At 43.1% G+C, this 21,987-nt stretch overlaps 1 protein-coding gene across 10 annotated transcripts in view; it reads left to right on the top strand.

Annotated features, from left to right (window-relative positions):
• Positions 1 to 21,987, top strand: part of Rbms3 (RNA binding motif single stranded interacting protein 3) — a 1,336,321-nt gene that overhangs the window by 633,545 nt on the left and 680,789 nt on the right. For 2 of the 10 annotated variants that reach the window (XM_028886535.2, XM_028886530.2), the window contains exon 1: positions 16,975 to 17,821. The exons of 7 other annotated variants lie outside the window; for them this stretch is intronic. In XM_028886535.2, coding sequence (XP_028742368.1) covers positions 17,747 to 17,821 — 75 coding nt within the window. In that variant the 5' untranslated portion in view covers positions 16,975 to 17,746. Of the gene's footprint in view, positions 1 to 16,973; positions 17,822 to 21,987 lie in introns of those variants that run through there. One more of the 10 variants, XM_028886537.1, reaches the window with a different exon arrangement.

Below are 21,987 nucleotides of genomic sequence, written 5' to 3'. Positions count from 1 at the left end.
GAAGAAAGAAAAAGGGAAGGAAGGAAGGAAGAAAGGAAGGAAAGAAGGGTAAACAAGCCTGTAAAGAAGGGGAGGCTCCCTTCCCCTTCTTCCTGTCCCCTACACTCTTCTCTCTTATGGAGCTAAAAGGCTACTTCTTTAGTAGAGTGTGACTCGGTCCACATGAGCGGGCAATGACTTTCTGGAACCATCTGGGTGTATTTTCACAGCCTTCACCTTATACAACAGTGCAGCATGTGATCCATAAATCGCCAGATATGTCTATGAGCAGGGATGGACTCAGTCTGGTCCTCACTGGACCCTCCAGGTCAGGGTACTGACAGTGAGCAGTGCTGGGTTCTGCATCACAAATGCTTTTCTGGCTCGGCGCCAAGGTGGTATGAGACTGAAACATGCAGATGTCACTGCCAATGCTGCTGCTTGGTGCAAATTAGAATTCAAGTCAGTCTGAGTCAGGAAGGGACTTGGGGCCTCTGTGTTAATTTATTATAACCCACAGAGGCCAAAATGAGGCAGAATCTGGGTTCCTTTTCCTCTGTGACAAGGCTTGGAATAATTCTAGAATCATCAGTTAGAGGTAACATTTAGAGCTAACCTATTTATCATTTCAAAATACACATCAAGGCATGGTCTAATCCTGTCCTTGGTTTTTGTATAAACATAGCATGTGATCTGACCACCTATATGCCCTGGTCCTCTCCCTGGCAAGCTTGTCTGCTATGTGAAGATAAAGGAACAGGTACAGCCTGTGTCCTCATTTGGATGACCTCTCTGTGTGACTATCAGAGTGGAGTTTGGAGTCCTACACCATCAATGTAGAGTCCTGCTCTGTGTATATGTGTGTGTGTGTGTGTGTGTGTGTGTGTGTGTTTTCATATGTGTAGGTCTGTATTGGGGTCCATATGTTGTCCATATGGGTACAGCCTGTGTCTTCATTAGGACAACCTCTCTGTGTGACTATCAGTCCTGCACCATCAGAGTGTGAGAGAAGGACTCAGGTGTGGAGGGGTTGCTTGGAATGTGGTCCCCTAAGAAACATGGAGGAGGGGACTCTGTGATGGGATGTCATCAAGATTTCTGCTAGGAACATTTGTACTAAGTGCAAAGTGAAAAATAGTTGTAGAGGAAGCACTGGCAGTCCATGTTTACTAAGACTAGCCTGCTAATGGAGAGGTGAATTCTGGCAATGTTTGCCTGCAAACTTGGAGGCTGCTTACACACTCACTCCTGTCTGTCACTATCAAGTTGTTGCCTTGATACAGGTACCTTGCACTGCCACGTCACACTTGCACAACTGCCTCACATACCTGGAAGTTCAGGGGACGGGTTTGAATAACAGGTAATGTTTGTTTGAGCCGGAGCCCCCTAAACAAAGAGACTATCTACTTTGCTGTAACTCCATGGAGGTGTCTACAAGAGATGTGCTCTGGGCTGTTCTCGTGACTGGCATTCTGTAGGAGTATCACTTGGGGACAGAGGTTGAGAGAAGTTGAGCACATTGGCTGCAGTTCAACTCATTGCATGATGGGCATGGTTAGGACTGCTATTAGATACCAGTTTGGTAAAGAGGATAAACGCATTGACAATAAAGGGTTCATTACTACAAAGGAGTTTGCCCAGGGATGGTCTAATGAGGTTTCATGGGAAACCAATGAGGAGTCTCAGAGATGGAAGAAAAGTGATTATAGATATGCATACCTTTGTACATGTGTGTGTGCATGTATACGTGTGTATCTGTGCGTTTATGAGTGTACATGTATATCTCTGCATTTGTACATGTATATAGATGTATGTTTTCATATGTGTTGATCTGTGTTTACATCCATATGTTGTTTAAGTGCATGGGTATATACATATGTGTATGTGTGCATATATAAAAATGTGTATATGTAAAATGTATGTTATATATGTGTGTATGTGCCTACAAGTACATGTGTCTATATATCTTTGTGTGTGAGTGTGTGTGTGAGCACATGTGTCTATTTGTGTGTTTGTGTGTGTGTGTGCATATGTGCATATACATTGTGATTTATGTGTATTTATGTATATGTATGCATATATGTCTGTGTGTTCAAGTGTGCACATGCATGTGTGCATGTGAGTATGTACAGTGTGTGTGAATGTATATATGCATTTATGTGTGAGCATATGTGTATGTATAGAGCGTGTATTTGTGTCTGTATAAGTGTATGTGTGCATCTATGTAATGAAGGGCAGAGGTGACTTAGTACATAAGAATTTTTTATCCCTGTTGTCAAAATTGAAATCTGGACACCCTTCCAGATTCCAGGTTGCTTGGAGACCACACAACAGCCTGGTTTTAGTGAAAGGGGATTTCCTTGTTCCCTCCCGGGTTTTGTTTATGCTTTACTGTTATTATCTATGCTTTTTTGGTAGGTAGATATTCATATTCAGTGAACAAATAAGGGAAACACTTATAGCTTGTTCCTGGGTTAAAATTGGTGCTTAGTAGAAGAAAACCTTTGCACCTTGCTCTACCGTTCATCCTGCCCACAATGCAACTTGTCAGCTGTTCCCATCTCAAAAGTATGGGCCAGGCAACCCAGCATCCTGAAGGCATTCTGTCCCAGAAGATGGACTGGTGTGAAAGCTGCAAGTCAACAGAATGCAGTTAGCCAGGTAGAAATGGAGTCAGGAGCATGTCAGCTGGCCCTTTGTATGCTAGGGAAGGGACCACCTGATTTGCTGAGGACAGCAGTCAGCACCTCAGCTCCAGAAGTCCCTTGAAAGGCAGACATTTAAAAAGGCAGACTGAACCTGGTATCAAGCTCACATCCCTTCACTGGAAAATAGATAATATCAAGGTTTTGAGAGGCTTCACGTTCTTTGAGGAAAGAAATGCTTCTGGATTGAGAGGCTAAGTGTTTCCACATCAGCTCCTCTTGGCTGGAATGACAAGCCACAGGTTGTACTAAAGCTGACAGAAAGAGTTTTCCTAAAGCAAACAGGCTGGACCAGGATACATACCGGGTTGTAATAGATGGGTTCTTTTAGTACCAGCTGATGGAGTAACTGAGTGACCTGGAGGCAAGTATTATTTCTTTACCAAGAAAATAGGCACATGTTTGGAGTTTGTGGCAAATAGAAATAAGCTGGGATTAGACGCGCCTTTAAAAGGCACCACATGACAAAGCTGTATCAGACATACAGACCAGGTTCCATTTTACCATGAGACTCATCTGTCCTTGGTAAGATTTGCACTTTCACACGGATAGTGACTGTGTGTGTGAGAGAAAGAGGGGGCGGGGAGCATGTAGAGACCTGAGATCACAATAGAGGCTGGTGTCTTCCTCAGTTGCTCTCTGTATTGTTCTTTTGAGACAGGGTCTCTCATGGAACTGGGAGGTCATCAGTTGGCTAGACTGTCTAGATGGTGAGCTTCAGGGATCTGTATAACTGTAATTAATGAGGCAATGCCACATAATTTACCTGGTAATCAAGAGAGGTTTATTTCTGGGGTAACTTACAGCTAATAGGTGTTGGTTACAGGATCCAGGAGGGAATGAGGTACCATCCGGCTTCCAGGACCATGAGGTATCCAGAAAAGGCCAGCATGTATGCACCTTGAGCCTTAAGGGGCTCCCCCTCAGCCACACCCCAGGGGCAGGTCATAGGTAGGTGTGGCAGTTACCTGCTGTCACATTAGGGGCGGTGTTTTAAGGTCAAAGCTGGAACAGCTACCCACTATATCTCCCCCCTTTTGTCTAAATAAGAAAATTCTAACCTAATACAAAACTATTTACAATAGGGATGATTACCAAATATTGTGCCAGAGGAATAAGGGATAATTACCTATACAAGATGAAACTATACCAACAAGAACAATACCAAACAAGAAACACATACTAAAATCCAGAGGAGTCTGGAACATAGGTAAATGGCATGTTACAGAGATCATTCCAAAAAAATGTCCTACCTTGAAGAACCTGAATCTAATACTTAATATATTCTAGCTAAAATATAAAAATATTGTAATTATAACTGTTAGTCTCCAATCCCATCAAAGACCTGAGAAGGAATATAATAATACCTGAGAAATGGGAGAAGAACACAAGCAACTTTCAGGATTCTTGTGAGAGTAGACAGAGACAGCTGGCAGTCTGGACAGTCACCTGGAATTTCTCACTGTCATTGGTGCATTCAAATTGGCTACAGGCCTAGAGTATCTCTCAGAATATTTTCAGAAGTAGGTCTTTTGAAAGACTATCCTACCCTGTCTTGGCAGAGTTCAATAGTCTCTTTTTCTTGTGTCCTGCTCGTATCAAAGGGATAGTATTCATACTGTCAACAGTTGAGGCAAGGGCAGTTCTTTGCCCAATAGGCCATTTTTTTTGTGCCAAGAAGAAGACCAACTTCCAAATGGAAATGTCTCAGAAGCCCAACATTCTCTTGGGATCAGATCGGTGCTGTCAGGAGCAATCTTGTCTCACGTCAATGGAATTCTAAATTATCAAAATATTTAAATGCCATATTCTCTAGGTCTATGAAGTGTTTGAAGACTAGCTATCCATATGACACATGTTTCTGTAAGTCTGAAGAACCTAACATAACTACAGAAATGACAAGCATGAGTGACTATAACTCAGTAAGTCTTCTTTATAAAATAACTTAAGGAATAAGGCTTCACATAACAAGATAAACAGTCTGTAATCATATGTACCTTATAAGGACAATGACCTCAAGTTTGTGACCATACACAAAATAGCTTAAACAGAGGTACGAATATATATATAGTCATATATGCAATATGACAAAAATCCTAAATATATATCAGTATACAAAATATTCTAAACAGAAGTAGAATATACATACAGTATGACAAATATAATTTTACATTTGTATTAATATATGAAATATTTCAAACAGGAGTAGAAACATATGTACATTACAATAAATATAATTCTGTATTTGTATCAATATACAATTTATCTTAAATAGGAATATCAAAATAGTTTGCATTTGTGTCAATATACAAGAATCCATATCAATGCAAATAATCTAAGGCTGATATTTTACTAAATTAGTTTACTAGTAAATATAATAATCTACCTTAATATCCTATACCTGTCCATTCCTCCCTTTTTTTTTAAAAAAAGAATACTGAGTCCAAATTTTATTGTTCCATCCCTAACCCTACAACCATCCATTCATAACCATGAGAAAAATGAAACATTTGGGAGAGGGCCATTGTTCTCTTACAATTACTTCCTGCTGTTTAGGGGGTTATGGTATCTCTGTGGGGTGCTGTAAGAAAGCCTAGATTGTTAGGTCTCAATAGGGCTATCTATAGAGTATGCAGCTAGTCTCAGAAGTAGATTAGATTGTCTGATATTCTGGCTAAAAGTATAGTATGAGGGACCATCTCATCTTGAAACTGTCCTGAAGAGTTTTCATTCTGAAGCTGATCATGAGTAATGTTCTTAGGTACCATGGCATCATTCTGGACTGGATAGAGTTGTTGTTGTGGGGCCCCATCTTCCTTCTGGAGACCAGAAATTGCTACTCGAGAACACTTATTTTTTGCTGTGGAAAACTTGAGCATTATTAATATCAAAGTGGAAAGTTTGGATTTAAGATAACATGACATGTAAAAGGAATTCTGAGAAGTCAAGAATAAGCATGGAGAGAAATAATATCTTGGTGATAATGGTCACTTTTTATTGGTTTTCTTCTGTCCCACACCAGACGGCTCTTCTGATATGAGACAGAATCTCTTAAATTCTTCTTTTTTTAGAAATATGCTTGGGTTTAGAGAATGAGGGAGCCAACTTCCAACTAAAATCTGGCTTGATATATAATTGAATCAGAACCATAACTTTTCTATAGTCAAAGAGATAAAGATGTTAGGCAGTGAGATTTTACCCGGTGTAGATTGGTACCAATAGATTCTTTTCTTCTGTTGTAGATGTTTGGATATCCAAGGCCTTATGATTTCTGGAAGATGGGTATTTTTATTATCCTGTAAAGACAAAAACAGAACCCTGCCCCAACCCTTGTTTGTCAAGTTTGTCTTACAACTTGTAGCGATGTCACATCTGTGAATGAGCTTTTACTTCTCCTCATCAAGGGATTTCTCCTGTTCGAATCAAATTTTTATTAATTTTGTTGGTATCCATAGCTTTTCTTCTCCTGTGGACACAAAAGCAAAACCCCTTCCCCAGTGTAGGACAAATTCTGGTTTCCATTCTGAGGTCAACACACTTTGAAGTAAACACGTTGGTTTAGCTCAGAAGTTTTGTCTGTTGTCCAATGTCTCTCCACAGCTGTTATTCCTTTCTCATCAGCATTGAGAAAATTCAAGGTTGATAAAGCATTATGCAATCTATTTCTGGGAGTCATTGTTACTGTTGCTGTTTATTTAGCATATCCTTTAAAGTTCAATTGGATCTTTTTATGACTGCTTGGCCTGTGGGATTGTGTGGTATACCTGTAACACGCTTTATATTGTAATAGGCAAAAATTGTCTCATTTTATTTGAGACATATGCATTATCAGTCTTAATTTATACAAGTATTCCCATGATGGCCATAACTTCTAATAGGTGTGTAATCACAGAATCAGCCTTTTCAGAACTCATAGGAGTTGCCCATTGAAATCCTGAATAGGTGTCAATGGTATTCTCCCATGCCTACCCCTAGTACTAGAGGTTACAGAGGCATGCTGCCACACTCTCTTTTATGTGGGTGCTGGGGATTTGAACTCAGGTTCTCATGCTTTCGGAGCAAGCATTTTACCCATGTAGCCACCTAATTAGCCTCTAGAATAGTGACTATGACAGAGAGGATAGAAGAATGTTGATCTCTGTGCTATTATGAACATATACATTGTCATACACCTCACACTCTAATCACCCTTCTCCATCAGGCAAGGACTTGGGATGCCATCAGGCAAACAGTCCTTTTGATAATTTTTCCTTTTATGGGTTGGAAATATCAGTGTTTCAAGCCCATATGAGAAATAAGAGAGAGACTGCTGGGGGCTAAATGTCCTTTTGGCTAAGCTGCCAACATCCCTAGAAGTGATGGAGAAGTGACATCCCTGGGCTGCCATGTCTGTCAGGCTTCCTTCCCAGAACATCAGCAAGGATGCTCTAGGACTCTTCCTGTGAGAGGTTGTTGGAGTCCATGTGGCTAATCCTGAGACCCTCTCATTCACCCTCCCCACCAGACATAAAAAGACACAAGCTTCTCGGGAATCCTACTTGGCATTGAAAGAAAAAGAAATGTGTTCTAGTGGTTCCTTGGGATTCTCTCTGCCTCCAAAGGCTGAGTACAGGGAACCCGCAAGGGCAAGACTGGAAGAGATGGGCAAAGTTGACTGGCATACTGGATGCAGCCATGTCTTTTAAAGGGGAGCGAGTCACCCCCTTGCTTTGTCTCTCATACCCCCCCACCCCCCGTGTCACCCCTTACCCATCTCTGGCAGCAAATGCATTGGTTTAGCTTCCCACTAGTTTCTCCATGAAAGAACCTCTTCCCAGGGATCCTTTCATGATGAGCAGAATCTGTCCAAAGGTGCATCCTCTGAGCTCCTTGGGGGAGTGCACACTGGACCACCTTCCCTAAATTCTGACTGGAGCATTACCGTGTATTTACTGATGGTCCTGGTCAGATTGCTTAACCTCTTCGCTTTTCTTCCTTTCTTGACACTTTATGAGTACTAAAGTTTATCTCTCACAGAGGGAAATAGAGAAACGATTAATTTACATTAATCCAGAGCTCTACAAACTGGGGGAAAACACACTACCATTGTTTAGAGGTGTAGCTTGGACTAATTACCTCTTAGTTTTACTAGCCCTATATAACAGGCAGCCTTGTACATGTTTTTATAGGGAAGCTGGCTCTCTGAAAGGCTAAACGTTGTAATAGAGAATGAAATAGGTGCTGAGTTACATTCCCTCCTAAATAACCGCACTCAAGGTGGCTAAGCTTTTCAGGGTTAAATTGTTAAAAATGAAGATTCTATAGGTCAATAACAAATCTCTAAGTGACCATTATTTGTCTATGTTCTTAGCATTTAGGGGTCTCAGTAAATACTCAGTATATTTAGCTCTCTCCCTCTCATTACTTTTGGTCACGAAGTTCCTGAAGGAAAAAGAGATAATTATGTCTCATGACTGTATAATAAGAAGGGTTCAGCATGCTGAAGTCTCCTGTGAGAATGATGGAAGTAGAGGCTTCCAGGAGTGAGCTGTCTGCAAGGCACAGCCCAGAGCATCAGACTGACCTTATATCCACACACAGAGATGCTCACTGTACAAGCCTGATGACAGATCCCCAGGACACGCAGAGAAAGCCAGGCATGGCTTCACCTGTGATCCAGCACTGGGAAGTATGACACAGGGGGAGACCTTGTCTCAAAGAAACATTGTGGAGAGCCTTAGGACACCTGATGAACTCCCCAAGTCCACAGGGGCATGCATGTGTACAACATACACACACACACACACACACCACAAAAGAGGATGCTCTCTCCAGAGGGCAAAACATTTGGGTCAGGTTCTTCCAGTACAGAGATGAAGGGAATCAATTCTTTAGGGTTCTCACAACCAGGTGTGATGGGGGTGACTCCTCCTAATGATGTGAGCCCCAGGGATGCCAATTTATTCCCACAGATCCCACAAAGCGGACTCATCTTAGCGTAGCAGTGTGCAATATGGGATCAGAACGTGGCCTGCAATGGTTAACTACTCCTGCACTTTGTATGTGAGAAAAACTGAGACTCTAGCCAGAGTCCATCTCACCACAGCCAGTCCCTTGGGGCAAGGTGCTGTCTGATTTGTTTTTGGGGTTTGTTGTTGTGTTTTGTTTTTTGAACACTGAGATGTCTTCCCTGGGGTCAGGAAGATGGTGGAGGTCACAGGGCAAAGAACAGACAAGAGTGAGCCAGGCAGGCAAGACAAAGACAAGAAGGAATTCTTTTCCTCAGTCGGAAGTGCCATGTTTGCCTTGGCAGGGCTTTGTGGCGTTCTTTATTCTTTCGATTGCAATCAGAATACAAATCAATTCGCCTATTTTCTCCCCTAGAAGTGTGCTGATGGGAATGAAGACAAATTAGAAAATGGTGTGTTTTTGTGACCCGTGCTTTTCAGACTATTTATGGTGAAGGAATATGTTTTATTTTTTAAGGTTGGTTTCAGATGATACTGTTATAAGTGGCAATCAAAATGATTAGAAAAATGCAATGTTCAAAGTCAACTTTCAGGACCCCAAACTTCATGACTTAGGCACAGGAGCCATGGAACTATGAAGATGTGCTGTAGAGATCAGGTTTAGCCTCACGTTGGCTGGTCATGAGCAGGCAAGTTTTGACAATTACCATTTGCTCTTGGCATATCTTGTGGGTGACTTTGCTCTGCCCCCTTTCTCTCCTCTGTTTGTACCTTTGTTTGGTCTCTCTTAACTACACCTTCTTATTGTGTGCATATTCCATGTTCCTCTGTATGTGTGGGTGCCTGCTGTGTGTGCGCGTGTGTGTGTGTGCGTGTGTGTGTGTGCGTGTGTGTGTGTGTGTGTGTGTGTGTGTGTGTGTGTGTGTGTAGAAAGCAGAATATAACTGTATGTTCATTACTCGATGTTGGACTTTTTTTTTTTTTTGAGATAGGGTCTCACTATTCTGGGACTTGATAAGTAGGCTAAGCTGGCTTGCCAGGGAGCCCCAGGGTTCCTCCTGTCTCTGCTTCTCCAGCACTGGAATTACAAGTCAGTTCCTCTGGACTTGGCTTTTAATTCTATGCATTCTAGGAACTGAACTCACATCCTCCATCTTGTGTATCTGACACTTGACCCAACAAGCCGTCTCTTTAGTTCCTCAAAGGCCCTGCCTAATGTCAAGGGTGGGGTCTGCAATGGCCGTTTCAGATAGACTTGATTGTGTTTAAGATTTTAGAAGAAACAGAACGGAATTTCCCTCATGCTAAGAGGAAATAGCCAGCTTAAAGCTAGATGATAATACACCTCTGAGAATACCATTCAGACTTAACATCAGGGGCATATGGTGGCTTAGGAATCTTTAGGGAAAATTAACTTGGGGCCATACCTTGTTTAGCCAGTTTGAAGTATAAAAGTAATTGAAAATACTAACCCTTGCTACTTGTCCTTAAACATGCATTCTATGAAATCTGTATCCCTTGCATGGCCTGTCCCCATGGTGGTGGGTCAGCTAGGAGTACAGCTTCCAGACTGAGAAAACAAAACACAGAATCTCAACTGAGCAATGAGTCATCTGTATAAATATGTCCAAATAGTTCACAGGACATATCACTGGAATATTGAGGATATACTTATGCTAAAAAATATGTGATATATTTACTGATTTATCAGAGAGCCTGTACTTTATCTGGTAATTTCACCTAGTACTCTTTTAGTCCAAATTCTGTCAATCTGGCCTTTCCCCCCTCGGGTTAAAAATCAACCCAACCAAATTAAATCTAGCTGTATCGACCAAACCTGTTTAGCTGTTGGCAACCGGAAGCTGAAAACTCAATAAAAAATGCCAACATTTTTTTTTTTTTTGAGAAAACTATGTTTCCCACCTGGCAAAGCATCTAGTCATCTTTGCCTTTTCCTCCTCCTCCTCCTCCTCTTTCTCCTCTCCCTCATTCTCTTCCTCTTCCTCCTACTCCTCTGCTTCATCCTTTCCTCATATTTCTCATCCTCCACTTTGCTAATTCCTTTACTTAATAAACATGTGTGTTAAATCTCATGAACTATTCTGCTTGGTAATATAAAGTGAATGAGGCAGCTGAATTTCCTGTCTGTGGAGCTTAGAGATTAAAGGGGTAGATGCCTCAATAAGAACAATGGAAAAAGATGTGCTGGAGCATGGAACCATAAAAGGTACTATATTACCCCAGTATAGTCTGGAATATTCCTTGGTAACAACTATCAGTCTTCAATAGTATACAATAGTATACCATGACTGAGATATTATTCTCTGCATTTGTTTATTTTTGTGGGGGGATATCATGATGCATGTGTAGAAGTTATAGCTTGTAGGATGTGGTTCTCTCTTTCTACCATGTGGCTCTGGGGATTGAACCCAGGTCATCAGGTTCGGCAGCAAGCACCTTTACCAGCTGAAACATCTCACCTGCTTGGCTGTTTGATTTTTGTCTGTGACCAGTCAGTGGTTATTCCAGGCAGCTTTCCAAAGTTGCTGTCCTCAGCCTTCCGGGATGTGTCCTGTTATCACTGGGGTAAATGCTTCCACCAGGAAACAAACAGCAGACACTGGCAAATGGAAGCTTGGGGACAAGTCACTGGGCTCCCTGTGGAACCACCCATTGCTGGTCAGTGCACAGGGCTGAGATCAATGGTGCAGGGAAGTTCAAGTCTTGGTAACTGTAGCAGGAAGGAGAACCGGGTGTGCCTACCCCAGGCATTAAGTGTGATGATAAAATATGTAGAGAGGCTAGAAGAAAAGGCATTGCACAAGGATCGCAGAAGTGATGTACACATGAGCTTTTGGGGATGCTCTTAACATAAAACTGTGATAAAGTATGCATTGCAGGAAAAATTTGAGTAGATATGAGAAGTAGTGGATAATGTTTTTCAACTTGGTTCTCAGATATGAAAATGAAAAAAAAAGTCATTCATGAATGTCTGATGTTTGGCAGATATATGGAGTTATGAAGTTTATCTGAGGACCAGGTGGATAATATTTTGGTCAGTGTCCTGGATTATTTAGTAAGAACTTAGTTGCAATTAATAATGCTCATTGGTGGGGAGATGGCTTTACAGTTAAGAGCACTGGTTACTCTTGCAGAGTACTTTCAGTTCCCACCACCCACATGTTGGCTCACGACCACCTGTACATAACTCAAGTTCCAGGGGATCTGCCACCCTCTGCTGGCCTCTTTAAGCACTGCACACATATGATGTCCATATTTCCTTCCAACACACACACACACACACACACACACACACACACACACACACAGAGAGAGAGAGAGAGAGAGAGAGAGAGAGAGAGACAGACAGACAGACACACAGACACACAGACAGACAGAGAGACAGAAAGAGAGAGCCATAAAATAAAAACAAATCCTTATGAATAAAAGAATAACTCAACATCATGACTGTCCTTCTTGATGATAGATTAATGCTTTCCTTTACCTGGACTTTATGTTTTTTCTCTATTTGCTGTTCCTGTGTTTTCCTTTGGCCAAGTCTGTGTATTTGTTGCCTTTCTTATTGCTTTGACAAAAGCAACTCAGGGAAGGAAGGTTTCGTTTCTGGTCAGGATTTGAGAGCACTATCCATCACGGAGGGCAGGCAGCGCAGTAAGAGCATTGAGGCAGCTGGTCCCATTGTATTCCTAGTCAGGAAGCTGGGGTGGGGCTGGGCTGGATAAGTGCTGATGCCTAGCTCTGCTTCTCCTTCTTATTCACCCCTAGACCCCATCTCAGGGACTAGCACAGTCCCATTTAGGGTTGGCCTTTGTACCTCCATTAACCAAATCGAGAAACTGTCACAGACATACCCAAAGGTTTCCTCTGTGACTCTAAATCCTGTCAGGTTGGCAACCAAACTTAGCCATCACAGTCTCTATAATTAAAAAATAATAAGTCGCTCATAAGAGAGCCCAGATTTTCTTTAGTGGGCAGACTGAACACAGACTATGGGTGTCTCCTTTACTCCTCTGACATCCATCCCAGCACCATATTATTCCATCTATGCATGGCATGTCTGTGGCAGCCAGGCCATCTTAGAGGTCAGAGCTTGTCTGCAGAGGGGCCCTCTCCTGCCAGGCTGAATGTCTCATGAACCTGGGAGCTCCTATGCCCTCTGATGCTGTTTGTTGCCCCAGGATTCCTTGATTAGTTACCAGCCAGGGCACAGCAGGCTTCTGATTAAGGGAGTGACTCAAACCAGGTGCCTCCTACCTTCACTTAATCATTCAAATGGAAAGTACTATTACTTCCACAGACCAGAAATGCTATAAAAAGCATTTCTGGTAGGAATATCTTGCCTCCTGAATGGCTATGGCAACTAGTGTATCTAAGAGGTGTGTGTATGTGTAAGTGACAACATGGATCTTATAATTCTTCTGAACCCACTTTGCATTACTTAGGGAAAGCCTTAAATGTGCAATGAGGATTCTGAGGCTAATGACCATCAATGCCCAGAACATTATAATAATCTAATGAAATAGAATAGCGTTTTGGAATGTAGCAATTTGTGTAGAAATTGCTGATAGCATAGACTCATGCCGAGAACCTTACATATAAGTGGGCTATTGCTTTGACTGAGGAATTATTTATTTAGACTTCTGTTTATAAGTAAGACAATGTTTCCTTCAGGGAATCTCCAGAGTCAGTTGTTCATATGAGAATATCAATGTCCTTGGTCAGACCTGGTGAAAGAGGTCTTAGATACTGCTCTTACCAGTCTTGGGATCTGAAGGAGCTCAGTGCATCATGTGGGATGACAGTGTCCTCAAGCAGAAGAAGTCTGACCCTCAGGTCAGGAGATGTGGGTGGACTTCCACTGCATCACTCTCTGTTAACAGTTTAGTTGTCCCTGTCAAGTCCTTACCAAATACTTCAATGACTTTTCTCCTTGATGCAATAAAACATCTGACAAAACACCTTAATGGGAAAGGGTTTGCTCTACTCACAGTTTGAAGGTACAGTCCATTAAGGCAGGAAATGGTGCTGAGAGGAGGAGGCCAACAGTCACGTTGTGTTTGTATCCAGGAAACAGAGAGAGAGGAACGCTGGTGCTCAGCTCACTTTCTCCTTTTTATTCAGTCCAGGAGTCAAGCTAATGGCTTGGTGACACCCATATTTAGGTTGGGTCTTTCCACCTCAATCTAGTCTTGAGGATCCCTCAGAGACATCCCCAGAAGCTGATAATCTCCTATGTGATTTTAGGTCCTGTCCAGGTGACGCCATTAACTATCACACCAAGCCAATAGTGGCTTTAGTTGCAGATTTCCACTTCAGCCTCACCAGGTGGTCTTTGCCCTTTGCTGCTTCATGGTAGCCTCTGGGCTGTGCTAACACACTCTTGAGATGTAGAAAGTTCTCTATGTCGGTTGTTTTCTCTAGTTGGCTTACCTGCCCCCAGATAGAGGCTGGCATCTAATGGGGGCAGATATGACACGTTAAAGGTGTCCCAAATTCTCCAGATGATTATCTTAGCTGATCCTCATATGAACTATAAAAAGTGGAGAGCGACATTTTATGAATGAAGAAATTGAAGCATGTGGAGACAGAAGAGGAGGGAGGTGGGACTGGCGGGCAGTTGAGGCTTTGAACACTAAACACTCTAATGGCACCAAATGCCAGGACTTGGATCATGTGCTGACTTTGACCTAAAGGTTCCTTTTGGGAGAGCATTTTCTTAATAGTTCTTTTCAAGCAGGATCCCAATGACTCTGTTTCTCCTTGTTTAACATTTCCTCACATCACCTAGTAGCTCCTGGCCTCTGACCTCATGCATTTATTCTTTGGCAATCCCCTCACTGAGATCTGTGCTCTGAAAGAAGAACCTTGTTTTGACCCCTTGTGTCTCTGTATGCCCTGTGCCAAGATCAACACCTGACCAACGATGAAGAGTGAAGTATATGGGCTGGTAAGATGTCTCAGTGGTTAAGGGTGCTTGCCATCATGTCTGAGCATCTGAGTTCCATCCCAGGGAAGAAACCCACACATTAGAGGGGAGAGAATCAACTCTCAAAGGTTATGTCTCACTTCTACACACGTGTACATATATGCACAGACATGATAAATAAGCATACTTCTCAAATTTTGTAAAAGAATGAAATACTTCCAAAGCATGCCATATGTCGAGGGACAGTTGTTCGTTATGTTTAAAATATTTTCTTCTTCAAGCATGCACAGAACACATGCTTTGTGTCTGACTCCATGTGAGTTCTTAGGGCTGTGGAGGGTATGACCTACTGTTCTGGGTTTAGGTGATCAAGGGGCATGTTCATGCTGACTGAAAAGAGCTAAAGGGGATAACCAGGTAGGAACTGGAAGAATACATTACCAACATGATCGCAGTGTAGGGAGACTCAGAGTGGGGCCTTCAAGGGTGAAGAGGAGAATTTACAAGCTGACCCTGAGCAGAAAGGCAGAGAGAAAGGACTGGTGAGATCCTCGGGGTCTCGATAACTTCTCTAGATTCTGCACTTCATTGGGCATGGAGATGTGGCCAGGAGACTTTGCACTTGGTGGGGATTTGATGCATGTCTGCTTCAGTTAGTCTGCACCATTATATGGATGGAATAATCGAGGCCCAGAATCTCCCCTTTAAAACATGCCTGGAGCTGGCTTGATTTTCTCCACCACATTGCCCTCAGGTTTCCTATGCCTGCACCCCAACTTGAGCTCCTTTCTTCTAACATTTGTCATCAGGAGAGAGCCCGGTTGGTAGAGTGTTTGCCTAGCATGCACAGTGTCCTGGGTTCAAGGTAAGTGCTCACACAAACCTGGTACAGGGATCCCTGCCTGTAATCTCATCACTGAGGAATGGGAGGCAGGAGGATCAGAAGCTGAAAGTCATTCTGTTTCATAGCAAGTTCAAGTGCAGCTTGGGGTAAGCCCCCCACCCTGTATTTTAAAAAGAAAAAGGAAAGGGAGGGAGGGAGGGAGGGAGGGGGTGGTGGTGGAAACCAATTTCTCTGTCCTTCTCTTTCTCTCTGTTGGTACACAGATTTCAGAACTCGGCTTCCCAGAGCCTGGGCTGTTGTCCCACGAGTGTCTGGACTTACACAGGGTAGCATCATGTGTATTGCATTTTGACTCCTGGGTCTCTGTGAGAAAACTGCCTTTGTACCAGGAGTCTTTTATCTGGAAGGCCGGCTGGAGTGCTCAGCCGACTTGGGGGAATGGAGAGGAGCGCAGAGGCTGGCTGCCCACGCTCCGGGCATGCGTGAGCCCTGCCAGCAAAACACAGCTGGCACAGCTAATTTTAGCCTCGCCGCCGCCTTGCAGAGAGACCCTTTAAGGAAATATATCTTCTCTGAAACAGTTAGTATTATAATGTAGCAGCTGATAGACGTGTCATAATATTCTTACTGGTGGGGGAAAAACTCTGACAAGCAATTATGAGTTTTTGTTCAATTTTTTTGCAATATTTATAAAGCCCATAAAATCATCCAGGGGAGGGGAGGAAGGGAGGGAGATTTTATTCTCTAATAAGCGAATAAACCTAAGGGTCGTTTGATTTTTATTTTTTTAACAGATGGATAAGTCCACAAAACAATTATTTCTGATAGTCATGTCCACCTCCTTGTGGAGATGTGGCACAGCTTCCCCACAGAAGTACCCAACTAAGAACCCCAACTTTTTCTCCACTCTTGAGCACCCTCTGTGTCCTCTAGAAGGCAAAGTGTTGGTTTCATCTTTAGGTCCTGAGTTCACCTGGCTTTTAGTGTGTTAAGCGGTTTTGAACACACACACACCCTCCGTTTAACTAGAAAGGTTGGCATGCGTGTGTGTCTCAGAATATGTACGTACACACACACACACACACACACACACACACACACACACACATATAATTTTTTTTTATATTCCCCCCCCCAGTCGTTTTGTTCAGCAATGCATGCCATGTCTCACCTCTGGGAACTGGGCTATTGAAAAGGAGAAGGCAGCTTGGGTGCTTGGGAGCCCCAGTGGGTGCAAGGCAGGGAGGGCTGGGGCATGCCCCACCCAGGCACTGCAAGGGCAGGCTAGGGTTCGGTTCCACCCGGGCTCAGCTGCAGACGCTGCTCACTCTGCTATTCCAGGATAGCCAGCAGAGGGGTGGCAGCAACCTTTTTCTTTCTTTCTTTCTTTCTTTCTTTCTTTCTTTCTTTCTTTCTTTCTTTCTTTCTTTCTTTCTTTCTTTCTTTCTTTCTTTTTTTTTTTTTCTTCTTTCTTTCTTTTTCTTTCTTTCTTTCTTTCTTTCTTTCTTTCTTTCTTTCTTTCTTTTTTTTCTTTCTTCTTTTTTTTTTCTTGGAGGAAATACTGCAGCCTTCTGGACTGCGTGCGCTGCTCCCTGGAGAGGCTCTCTCGGTTCCACCCACTGGCTGGCAGGAGGGAAGTGAATGAGGGGCAAGGCCAGCCCGAACACACCATGTCACTCTGGGAACCAGACAGCAGCAACTAAGCCTGCACGGGTTTCTTTTTCTTTTCTTTATTTTTTTCTTTTTCTTTTTCTTTTTTTTTTATCCCCAGTTTTTTCCTTTCCTTTCTTTTCTTTTTGCCCATTGTTTCTTTTTCCTTTTATTAAAATTTCTTTTTCCAAGGTGGGAAAGAGACACACGAAGACTGAAAGCTGTACTGCAAGGATTCCGAGTTGTGCTAAAGGATTTTTTTTCTTTTTTTTTTCCCTCCTCCTTCGTCTTTACAAGCGCCTGCGATTGACACCACTAGAGACAAGCTGGTTAGAGAGCAAACTGCTTCATCCGGACTGGACCGGGCAGCCGGGAAGAAAGCAGGCAGGCAAGATCTGGGAAGCTGTCTGGGGGTTTCTCTACGGACCTCAACCCCCATCCGTTTTTTCTTCTTTTTCTCTTTTCTTTTGGTTCTTTTGTTTTGCTTTGCTTTGGTTTTTTTTTGGTTGTTTTAAATTCCTTACGGTGTTGGAACTAGTGAGTGGTGGAGTCTTGGAAGCCTCATCAGTCACCCAGACTGCCGGGAACAGTGGATTAAGAGGAAGAAGCTTGCCTGGGGCATCATATACCCTGTTATTCAGTTTCCTGCCTCGGAGATAAAGATCCCAGCTACATGGGCAAACGCCTGGATCAGCCACAAATGTACCCCCAGTACACGTACTACTGTCCTCAGTACCTCCAAACCAAGGTATGGCTGGACCCGCGAGCGAGCTTCGGAAGGCAGCGTGGTGTCTGGCGCTCCTCGGGGGCTTGGCAAGTGGACCCTTCCCTCACCCTCGCCCCCATCCCCTCCGCCGCCGCTGCCGACCTCTTTCAAATTACTAACAGTAGGAATGGAGTTAACAAGGCAGAGGAAGAAGGGAGAGGAAGCCCTGAGTGTAGCTTTCTCTTTAAAGACGGGGTACTTTCAATGGAGTGTTCTTTTGTTATTTAGCAGCAGAAATGCTAGTGAGATGGTTAAAGTCTTTTGCAGGTGAGCAGGGATTTTTAGAAAGGAGGTCCCAGCAGACGTTCTCAGGGACAAGAATACGATTTCAGGAGCTTTTCTAGTAAGCTGTTCTTTGTGTGTGAATCTCAAAGATTTAGGTGCCCCCACTTTTCCCCTTCCTTACAGAAAACACTCCAGGGTGGGGACCACTTAAACTTTTCATGGCCTAGTGCAGCATGAAGGAAGGGCGTGGGGAAGTCCCTCGGAGTTTGTTGAGTCTGTTTTTTGCTCTGGCTGTCTTTCTTTTATATGAAGATGACTGAGATGTTATGGGCTGAAAGATCTAGACGCATAGGATCTATACTTTTAGACTGACCCCCACCCCCACCCCATCCCCACCCCCTTAGCTGCCATCGGGAAGTCTGAGTCTTGAAAAAGGCCCAGAATGTAACTGATAATAATTGGACTTGCATTGGTTAAAGACTTTGGGCTTTGTGTGAGCATGTGCTTAAGTGATCTTTAGAGACCCAGATGCAAGCCCACAAAACTGAGCAGAGGGCAGTGCCAATGTTGAACTTTTATCCTTCAGTGAAGACATGAAAGACGGTTAGGTGAGAAATCAATTCTCCAATTTGTCGATTTGATTGGACTTGGTTTGAGAAGGGGGGTACAATGTTTGTGTGGCAGTCACCCCAAGTACATGTATCGTCCAATTTTGTATTGCATTAACCAGCTCCCACCATCTTCTTGGTAACTACACATGCAAGAGTGAGCCAGGCACCCTGAGTGGCATGTGCTGTCACCACGATTGTTGGTATGATCAGGGTTTGGTAACTCACGCTACGGTAATCTCCCATTTATTCCGTCTCCTCAGACAATGCCCATTTGAGAACCGAACTGGACAACATCCTCTCAGGATTGCATTTTAAAGGCTGGTGTTTCTTTTTCCGTTTATTTTCTTTTTCGATTGCTCCACGCTCTGCCCTGCTCCTCCAAGGTTGACTCACGTTGCTTTTTGCCTTTGTGCCCACTTAGTTTGGGCTGCCTCTGCTTAAATAGACCAGCCCTCCTGCCTGGTGCCCTGAGTATTAACTCCTTGGGCAACTGGGTAGAGAATGCTGCTTGCTACTTTCCTTAAAGAAATGGTCGGGCAAGTTTGAAAAAGAAAAAGAATATTCACAGTCATTTTTCTCCCCCCCCCCCCCCAAAGAAACAAAAACAGTAAGCTCAGGGTAGCCTGAAGAATATCAAACATTCCAAACCTTTTACTCATTTGGCTAAATTTTTCCAAATGTTTCCCAAATCGTGCTTTGTGCTGGTTCTGGTTTTCCAGTGTTGTGTGCAACCACAAGAGAAAGTTTGGACTGAAGTGAGTGAAATAGTTGGAGTTTTTGTTTTGTTTTGTTTTTTTCTCCTACATTGCTTTTAACCTATTACTAGCAGGGAGTAACAAATGCTGTGTAGAGTTAAAGATACAGGGTGCTGAGTAAGCCACCCTAGGAGATGGAGGGGGGAAGGAGGGGTGAAGAAAGAGTGCAGCTGTGAGGGGAAGAATGCAGCCCGAGGAAAAGAGGTTCCTCAAGTCTCTTTGGGGTCCTGTGCGGCTTTGGTGCCCCGCGGACCCTGGCAGGGTCTCTGGGTCTTGTTACTTTCCAGCCAAAGACATCAGCATCAGGAACATTTTTAAGAAGTTAGCTCCATTAAGCGCCCCAAACTGATATTTAGGTCATCAGATCAGGGCCAGGAGAGATGTAAGGTCAGCTACTTGGGCTCTGGCAGTACTCATATTGATTGTCATGTTGTAGAATTTCAGCTTGGCAGTATAGTTGTTATGGATTGTTCTGGTGACAGACATTCGTGACATCCCAGGAAGCTGGAGATGTGAAACCTTTGGTTCGGGGAAGTGTCTATGTGCAGTGCTGATTGAGCACATGAGGACTTTCTGACAGTTAATCCAATCCAATCCGAGGAAGCATTGTCAGGTGTGGGGGGGGTGGGGCAGTAGAGCACAGTTTCTGCATGACCTTTGCCCTTTTCACACATAACTATCAGAACAGAATTCATAATCAGTTAGAGGAAGGGCGTTATGTTTATAGTTATTTGATGAGCCCAGATGGACTCCACGGAAATCCACTTTTCCAGCATTGCTGTCCAGGTGCCACTCAAGTTTCTCCTCACAGCTAGCGGAAACAGTGTTCACATAGAAAGAATACTTGTGTCTGATGGAAGTAGAATCCTATGGTTGATCAAAATCACATCCCAGAGGTAGCAGACTTTAAAGGGTTGCTAAAATCCGATGTCTTTCTTTCCTAATATACAGAAGTGTGTGTGTGTGTGTGTGTGTGTGTGTGTGTGTGTGTGTGTGTAGCGGGCGTGAGAGTGGAGCGGATCCTCATGGGGATTTTTAAAGAACCAAAAACAATGTTTAATATAATTTTCAGAAAATAGAAAACAAACAAAAACAACCCAGGCTCTTGCTTTGTGCTTAAATAGTGAAATGCTCGACACAACTTCTAATCTCTCGTAAGAAAACAACATGAAATTAATATTCTAAAAATCAAGGCCCAGGTCTTCCATTTCCTCAAATGTGTGTTGTAGTTCAGGAAGATGGTGACGTTTCCCACTTTCTTTCTTCTCATTATGTAAGAACCTAACTTTCTACTTTGCTTAATAAAACAAAATATAGAAATAGGCTATTTCTGTGTCTCATCTTGTAGAATAATTTTCTAGAGGCTTAAATGCTTTATAGTTGACAAAACGTCCATCTAGCCTAAATAATATATTAACTATTAAAAAGCATTAAGTGCTCAACGCAGCATGTATTTAAGTGACATGAACGCTTGGCACTTGGCTGTAGCTATGATTTGTAGCAATGCTGTGCCATGCTTACATCTTTAAGTGCTCTGTCTCTATTTTGGACTGAGATTTTTTTTTTCCTTGCTAGAGAAGACAGTCTCAAGGAGGGGCATTGCTTTTGGTCATGGCATAATGAAAACACTTAATGGCATGTTATAATATTTAAACAAGTGATGTGGCTTTATTTTTAAAAGTTTCTCAAAGTAAACTGCTACTTGGGAGGGTATAAAGACTAATCCACAACTCTAGAAAAAAGAAATCTGAAAATTGTACATGATCTTACTGGCAAAATACAAAACGGCATTTACTCTTGTAACCCCGCATCTTTCAGCAAATCCACTTGTTGGTGTTGGGTTCTGAGACTCCAGGAATATTTTGTTGTGAATTTGAGGCCCTTTAGGTAGGAGTGTTTCTTGAGAAACAACAATAACACATCAAACAGGCATCAAACTAGTAGAAAGAAGAAAGCCAGGGAAGGGTAATCTGCTTGCTCACTGCCTGGTCAGTTGCTATTCCTGGATACTGTGGTTGAGAAATGGATGTTTCTCTCTTATATGATGTTTGGAAAACTTTAGTCAGGTTCCTTAAACTTCAGAAAGAGCCCCCAGCAGGTGTCTCCATCCTTGCTTTTACATGACTTCCCTGGCTCACAGGCTTCCTCTACTCGCCCAGTAACCAGAATAGTTCTCCCTCTCTGGCCATTTGGTTTCCCCTGAAAATCTTGATGAGGGGTTCAAACTAATAGGCCCTTCCTGGGTTCCTTTGGCGAGCGGCATTCAGATGATGTTCTGAGCCTTACCTGAAGCAGGATCGGGCATGAGTCTCCCCCACTGTGCACTGACTTCCACTTGAACTACCACCATTTGTGGCCTAGCCGCTGTCTCCTCCTAGCTGGGGTGCTATTGGTCATAGAAAGAGCATGTACTTGAAAACACAAGGGGTGAGGAGTGGGCACAGAAAAGGGAACTTCTAGAGGACAAAGTATTTTCAAAACTGTGGACGTCTAGATCCTTCAAGAGCGAAGTCACCCCTCCCACAGCTGTCAGGCAGCCACAGGAACGCAGTTCTGC

The sequence above is a fragment of the Peromyscus leucopus genome, chromosome 7, assembly GCF_004664715.2.
Source record: "Peromyscus leucopus breed LL Stock chromosome 7, UCI_PerLeu_2.1, whole genome shotgun sequence".
Lineage (NCBI taxonomy): Eukaryota > Metazoa > Chordata > Mammalia > Rodentia > Cricetidae > Peromyscus > Peromyscus leucopus.
Note: the sequence above shows the minus strand (reverse complement) of the source record. Positions and strands in the feature narration are given on the sequence as shown.